A 7,847-nucleotide genomic window follows, 5' to 3' on the forward strand; every position below is an offset into this window, starting at 1 on the left:
GTCCGTATCTTGAAAATACCCAACGCAAAAAAGGGCTGGCAGAGTGGCTCGAGCAGTAAGAGCACCTGCCTTGCAAGCATAAGGCCCTGAGTTCAAACTCCAGTATTGCCAAAAAAATATATATATGCAGACCCCAAAAATGCTGTTTAATACCTATATAATGATTTAATACTTACATGGTTTTCTTTGTTGTTGCTTTGTTTTGTGGTACTGAGGCTTGAACTCAGGGCCTTCACCTTGAGCCACTCCACCAGCCCTATTTTTGTGAAGGGTTTTTCAAGCTAAGGTCTCAAGGACCTATTTGCCCAGGCTGGCTTCGAACCGTGATCCTCCTGATCTCTGCCTCCTGAGTAGCTAGGATTACAGGCGTGAGCCTCCAGCATCCGGCTGCCTATACGATTTGATACCTATATAATGGGCTGGAGATCTAACTCAGTGATAGAATGTGTACTTTAGATTTGATCCCCAGCACCACTAGTGGGGAAAAAAAATCTATTTTTACAGCATCTAAAAAAAAAATCCCAGTTTATTAAAAGGTTCACTGCAGACAAACAATATTAAGAAATGTTTCTCAATCAGATGTGTTTAGCACTGCCTTTAAATCCCTACCATGGGGCTGGCATGTAGCTCAGTGGTAGAGCACTTGCCTAGAATGTTCAATCCCTAGCATCACAAATAAATTATAAATTGTTACTACAATTACTATGGAATTATGCCTGCATTTTCTTTTCTTTTGGTGGAACTTGGGTTTGTACTCAAGGGTTCACACTTCCAAAGCAGGCACTCTACTGCTTGAGCCACACCTCCAGTCCATTTTGCTTTTTATTTTTTTTTGTGGTATTGGGTTTTGAACTCAGGGCCTGTATCTTGAGTAGCTCCACCAGTCCCTTTTTGTGATGGGGTTTTTCTTTTTTTTTTTTTTTTTCATTTTTCTTTTATTATTCATATGTGCATACAAGGCTTGGTTTATTTCTCCCCCCTGCCCCCACCCCCTCCCTTACCACCCACTCCACCCCCTCCCGCTCCCCCCCTCAATACCCAGCAGAAACTGTTTTGCCCTTATCTCTAATTTTGTTGTAGAGAGAGTATAAGCAATAATAGGAAGGAACAAGGGGTTTTGCTGGTTGAGATAAGGATAGCTATACAGGGCATTGACTCACATTGATTTCCTGTGCATGGGTGTTACCTTCTAGGTTAATTCTTTTTAATCTAACCTTTTCTCTAGTTCCTGGTCCCCTTTTCCTATTGGCCTCAGTTGCTTTAAGGTATCTGCTTTAGTTTCTCTGCATTAAGGGCAACAAATGCTAGCTAGTTTTTTAGGTGTCTTACCTATCCTCACCCCTCCCTTGTGTGCTCTCGCTTTTATCATGTGCTCATAGTCCAATCCCCTTGTTGTGTTTGCCCTTGATCTAATGTCCACATATGAGGGAGAACATACGATTTTTGGTCTTTTGAGCCAGGCTAACCTCACTCAGAATGATGTTCTCCAATTCCATCCATTTACCAGCAAATGATAACATTTCGTTCTTCTTCATGGCTGCATAAAATTCCATTGTGTATAGATACCACATTTTCTTAATCCATTCGTCAGTGGTGGGGCATCTTGGCTGTTTCCATAACTTGGCTATTGTGAATAGTGCCGCAATAAACATGGATGTGCAGGTGCCTCTGGATATAGGGTCTTGTGAACTATTTGTGAACTAGCTTCAAACTGTAATCCTCCTGATCTCTGCCTTTTGAGTATTTAGGATTACAGCAGTGAGCCACCAGTGCCTGGCTTCTCTGGCTAATTTTGAAGATGGGGTTCTCAAGAATTTTTTGCCCAGGCTTGCCTCTAACTGCAATCCTCCCGATCTCAGCCTCCTAAGTAACTAGGATTATAGGCATGAGCACAAGGCTTAAGCCTGAATTATGGTAAGTGTTTTACTTTGTAAAGTGAACAGTATACTCATAATGTCTTCCATCAGACTAGATCATCGTAAAATTTATGCAGTTTTAGCATGATCTGGGATTAAGTCCTGTTCAAATCTTAGCTCCACAAAAGTTAGCCATGTGACCCTCAGCAAGTTATGTAAACTCTTTAAGCCTTGTGGCAGGTTTTTTTTTTGGGGGGGGGGCATTACTGAGTTTGAACTCAGGGCTTTGCACTTGCTAGGTAGGCACTCTTATCACTTGAGCCATGCCTCCATCTCAGCCTTGGTTTTCTTATCTGGAATGGGCGCTGTACCTATCTCAAAGAATTAAATAAGATAACTTATTTAACTATAACGTGCCCATAAAAGTACCCAACACAAACTGCTAAATAAAGCATTCTGTTTCAATTATAAGACAACAGAATAACTCTGCAAATACGGACTTGCTCCTGCCCATCTCATATGAATTGTTCATTTTGGACAATTTGGTAAACTATAATTTCCTACACAAACAGAATAAAAGCTACAACACATAAATGGCTTGTCTCTTTAGCACAAGGGATTGAACCCAAGGCCTTGGCATGCTAGGCGAGTACACCATCAAAGTTACATCCTCAGTATACATACATGGTTTAAAAGCCTGATGTAGATTAAAGCCACTTTCACTCTGCTTTCAGAAGTTTATCTTACTAAGACAATTAATAACCTCAACTTACCAATGACAAAGCCCCTGGTATTGATTCAAACATTATCCTTAAGGCCTCCAACTTCTCATCAACATCCAAAAAATGCTTTGGGCTTAGTAAACTGTCACAAAAGTAAGTATAAAAGCAGCTAACAGAGGCTGGAGATACAGCACAGGGGTAAAGCACTGCCTAGCAGTCCTTGGGTTTGATCCCCAGCACTGCCAAAAAAAAAAAAGTGGTCAATATGGACTCGATGAAATGAGCATAAAAACAGAAGCTTAAGGGGCTGGTGGAGTGGCTCAAGGGGTAAGAATGCCTGCCTAGCAAGTGTGAACCCCAGTGCCACCAAAAAAAGAAAAAAAAAGGATAGTAGCAAAATTTCTTTCATTACATCCAAGGTTTTAAATTTCTTCCTAATTAAAAACAAAGCATTAAAATAAGGAAAATGAAAATTCAAATATATTGGTATTGTTAAAAGTGGCATTCCAAACTAAAGCCACATATTTTAACAGTTTACACTTTTAGGATATTTGTCAAGACCCTACCAAAAATGGATTAGTCCTTATTTTAGAGCCTTACCCTGGTTTCAGACAGAATTCATTGGGCCCTTCACCTGCACACAAAATAATGTGTCTATATACCTATGTTCCCATGGTGAGAGTTTAGAACTTATTTTCAGCCAGATTAAAGGTGTAACTAGTAATATTAACACTCTATTCAAGAACTTTTGACAAAATGAAGCTATTTACAAACTAGTATTACCAATTTTTATTTTGTCACCTAAATTATATTGTCAGGTTTTGCTTTTTTTTTTGAAAAGGGGGTCTCACTATGGTTCCAGGCTGTCATGCAACCCAGGCAAGCTTCAAATTTGGGATCTTCCCACCTCCGCCTCCCAAGTAGCTGAGATAAAGCCATGCATCACCATGCCCCATTCTCTCCCAGACTTTTTTCCTTTTTTTTTTTTTTTTGGTGGTAGTGGTACTAGGGTTTGCACTCAGAGCTTTGCTCTTGCTTGGCATGTACTCTACCACTTGAGCCGGCCTGCTGCCCTCTGCCAGACTTTTTAAAGTAACCAAAATCCTTACTCTTACTAAAACTCTTGTGCCTATCCAAAATAAAGTATTATATACAGTATATTTTCAACACATTAAAAAACACAAAGTTTTTCTATCCCAGCAGACTTCCTTAAGTTTGATCAGTGTTTTCAGATATGACAAGAAATAGGTTTTTTGTTTTGTGGTATTGGGGCTTGAATTCAAGGCCTACACCTGGAGCCACTCCACCAGCCCTTTTCTGAGAAGGGTTTTTTTGAGATAGTGTCTTACAAACTATCCTGATCTCTGCCTCCTGAGTATCTAGGATTATAGGTGTGAGCCACCAGTGCCCAGCAAGAAACAAGTTTTGTTTTTAAAATAATTCTAGTATCTATTTCAACATCAACTTGAAATGTATCACCCAAAAATACACAGAATTCAGGCCAGGCACAGTAGCCCATATCCACAATCCCAGCACTTTAAAGGCTAAGACAAGAGGATCACAAGTAAAGAAAGACCAGCCTGGACTACATACTAAGACCCTACCTCAAAAAAAAAGCAAAACTACAGCTGGACACAAAAAAAGGCTAGAGAGGCATGGCTCAAGCGGTACAGTGTTTGCCTAACAAGTATGAAGCCATGAGTTCAAACCCCAGTACCAAAAAAAAAAAAACTAAACAAAAGATATTTATGCATGCAATTTTATTTCTTCTCTTGGTTATAGGAAGTTACATTCCGAGATGAATTGTGAACACATTATTTTGGGGCTTTAATTCTTAATTTCTAGTGAAAATTGAACTGACACTCATCTTTGCACAACTTACAGGAGAGAAAAAGGACAGACAATAGAAAATCATTTAGCAAGGTTACAAGAAACATACGTAATCTAAAAGTTGCTTGATTCAACAAATTTTATCAAATCTCAATCATCATGTGTATTAGCATACTCCATCCAACATAGTCACAGATAAATATTGCTAAGGTGAAATATCGTAATACTCTGCTCTCAGAGAATTTAACAATCTGAATGTTTGGGATACAGGAACAGCATGAAGAAAAAAGGGGGAGGAAAAAAAAAAGCAGCCAAGCACCAATGGCTCACACCTGTAATCCTAGCTACTTGGGAGGCAGCAATCTGGAGGATTCTGGCAAGACCTCAACTCCAAAATAACCAGAGCAGCCAGGCACTGGTGGCTCACACCTGTAATTCTAGCTACTGGAGAGGCAGAGATGGGGAGGATGGCGGTTCAAAGCCAGTCCAGGCACACAGATCAAGAGAACCTATCTTGAAAAAACCCAACACACACACACACACACACACACACACACACACACACACACACACACACACACACACACACACACACACACACACACACACCAGGGATATGCTCATGTGAATAAACGAACAAAAAAATAAACAAAAAAAAACAACAAACAAACAAATCAGGGCTGGCAGAGTGGCTCAAGTGGTAGAGAGTGCCTGCCTAGCAAGTGTGAGGTCCTGAGCTCAAATCCCAGCCCCACCAAAAAAAAAAAAAAAAAAAAAGAAGAAAAAATAAAAGTAACTAGTAATAACCTGGTATAAACTCCACACAAAATTACTTAAGTATGGGGCTAGCAGAGAGGTGCAAGTGGTAGAGCACCTGACTACCAAGTGCAACTCCCAGTACCGCCAAGAAAAAAAAAAATTAGTTTTTTTTTTTTTTAAGAAGTAATTTTTTAAAGGGAAAAAAGGAAGTGTAACTATGACATTAGTGTATAGGAGGCAAATTTTAAACTGAGCTTTAGAGGAAACATTAAACAGCTATCTAAGTACTTTAAGACACCACTGTCTTATACCAAAGTTCCAGGAATTTCCCAGATAATCTTGAAAAGTAGTTTTACGATATGGATGTCATCTCTTTGCAAAAGAATACATTTTCTTTAGACACCATGGTTACAATCTTCCCAGCTAAGTTTAAAATAATTTTTAAATCACCAAAAAATTAATTTGCCTAATTATAGACAGCAAAACTATTCCTTTTCCCAACTGAAAGTCATAATCACACGATTTGTATATGAGATAAAAAATATTTTACTGACGTTAAGTATAAGGACTATGTTTACCGTATCATTAAACCACCTGCACCAAAAATAAAATTATCTCAAAATACAAATAAACGGGGCGACGGTGGCTCATGTCTGTAATCCTAACTAGTTGGGAGACTGCGATCAGGAAGATGGCTGTGCGAGAACAGCCCAAGCAAACAGTTCATGAGACTCTTCTTCCCCCCCACCCCCCCGCGCCCATCTCCAAAATAACCACAGTAAAATGGACTGGAGGTGTGGTTCAAGCGGTAGAAATCACTCTCTGTAAGTGTGAAGCCCTAATTCAAACCCCAGTCTCACCAAAACAAAAAACAAAAAAAAAAAAAACGGGCTGGGATGTACTTCAGTGGTTGAGTGTTTGCCTAAGCATGCATGAGGCCCTGAGTTCGATCCCCAGTAGCGCAAAATAATAAAAACCTTAACATTCTAAGATGACACATGTTGGAAAGCACAGCCTGAATATGAGCAATTGCCTTCTTACACCTGTCAAAAATACACTGAAAGTTCCACTTTTCTTATCACCTTCGGTTATTAAAGTGAAACTCAAACACATAATAAAGCAAAAGTCAAACAAGAGAGCACATTTTATGAATCAGTTGTTCACATATTAGAAAACAGGTTGTTTGGAAGTCTGTCGAAATAACACAGAATACAAGTTCAAAACGCACATAAACTTCATAAATGAGCATTCTGTCATCAAGTTTTTGTGAATTATCTTCTCATCTAATTCATGTCTTCCACCCTAGGCCTTTGGGCCCACAAGTCGTTGACATGCAATATAACTTGTTTTCTTCAGCAAAAATACCATCTTCTAAGAGCCAGGAATAAAACAAGGAGAATATGGCCAGAAAAGATCAACATACATTCTTTGGTAACAAAAAGTACAAGGAATAAGGCCTTTTATCCAGCAGACAGGCCATGCCTATCCCGGGATGGTATCTATGGTACGTACAGGGCTTTCCTTAACAGAATTCACCATGAAAACGACGAACGCTACTCTAGAAAGAAATATCATTATCTAATTTACTTTCTGAAATAAAGGTCTGAAGGTTTCAATCATCACTATCACAGATCATTTTCAGCTATTTAAGGGCTGGCAGATGGGTTTAATACACCCACACACCCCCAAGGGAGGGAAAACCTCCACCCCCCTCCCAGAGACTTTAATGAACGCGAGCAGGTAAGGGAGGCCTCGGCAGCACGCTGGCAATCAAAGAGGGCGGCCGGAGGCTCGGGCCACGGGGCCAAGCCTCATCCTCTAACGCACCTCCCCTCCCCTTCCCGGCAGAACCAAGGGGGCGAAGGGTTCATTAGTGCCTTCGTTAATTGACACCTGTGATGAGGAAACTTTCCGCGAGCGCCCAGGCCCGGCCCAGCCGACCCGAACTCCGCGGCGGCCGCCTCTCGGGCACCCAGGTAACTGGGCCGGCCTGGGCCCGAGGCGCTGGGACAGCCGCACCGCCGCGCACCTTCCCGGGGCGCTTAGGCCCGCACGCCGCCGCCCGGCCCGGCCATTGCCTCCCGCAGGCCGCGGCTGCCGGAAGAGGCCGGAGAGCGGCACGGGGGTCCCCAAACCTTGCACCCCGACAGGCCGCCACCCCGGCCACTTACTTTCATTTAACACCTCCACCAGGTCTGCGCAGTTCTCGCACATCGTTCGGCCGCCGCCCCCCCCTCCCCCGCTTAGGATCGCACTGACTGATCCCGACCGGCGGGGGGGAGGGGAGAGAGGCGGAGGAGGGGGCCGGCCGGCCGGCGGGGCGGGGAGGCGACGAGGGCGGGCGGCGGCGGCGGGGACGGGGCGGGGAGCAGGAGAATGGGGGAGGGGGCCGGCGGTCCCCGGAGCGGGCGGGGGAGAGGAGGGGGGCGAGGGGAGGTGCGCAGGCCGGAGGGGCGCGGAGACGCCGGCGGCGGGGAAGGGGGGGGAAGGACGGGGGGAGGGGAGAGGGAGGGGGCGGGTGGGGAGAGAAGCAGCAGAGTCACTTCACCACCGACCAGACGCCGCGGCCACCGCCGACGCCGCCGCCATTTTAATAGAGCGCTCGGGCTGCGCTCGGCTCTTTCCGCCCAGGCGAAGGAGCCGACGAGAGACGCCTCGCGCTCTCATTCCTCCGCCTTCC

At 43.5% G+C, this 7,847-nt stretch overlaps 1 protein-coding gene across 5 annotated transcripts in view; it reads right to left on the reverse strand.

The window, feature by feature from the left end:
- The window catches only part of Usp34 (ubiquitin specific peptidase 34), a 194,577-nt gene extending 187,081 nt beyond the window's left edge, over positions 1-7,496 (reverse strand). For all 5 annotated transcript variants that reach the window (XM_074049804.1, XM_074049807.1, XM_074049805.1 and 2 more), the window contains exon 1: positions 7,339-7,496. In XM_074049804.1, coding sequence (XP_073905905.1) covers positions 7,339-7,381 — 43 coding nt within the window. In that variant the 5' untranslated portion in view covers positions 7,382-7,496. The remainder of the gene's footprint in view (positions 1-7,338) is intronic.
- Positions 7,497-7,847: the final 351 nt, after the last annotated feature.

This window comes from Castor canadensis, chromosome 12 (assembly GCF_047511655.1).
Source record: "Castor canadensis chromosome 12, mCasCan1.hap1v2, whole genome shotgun sequence".
Taxonomy (NCBI): Eukaryota; Metazoa; Chordata; class Mammalia; order Rodentia; family Castoridae; genus Castor; species Castor canadensis.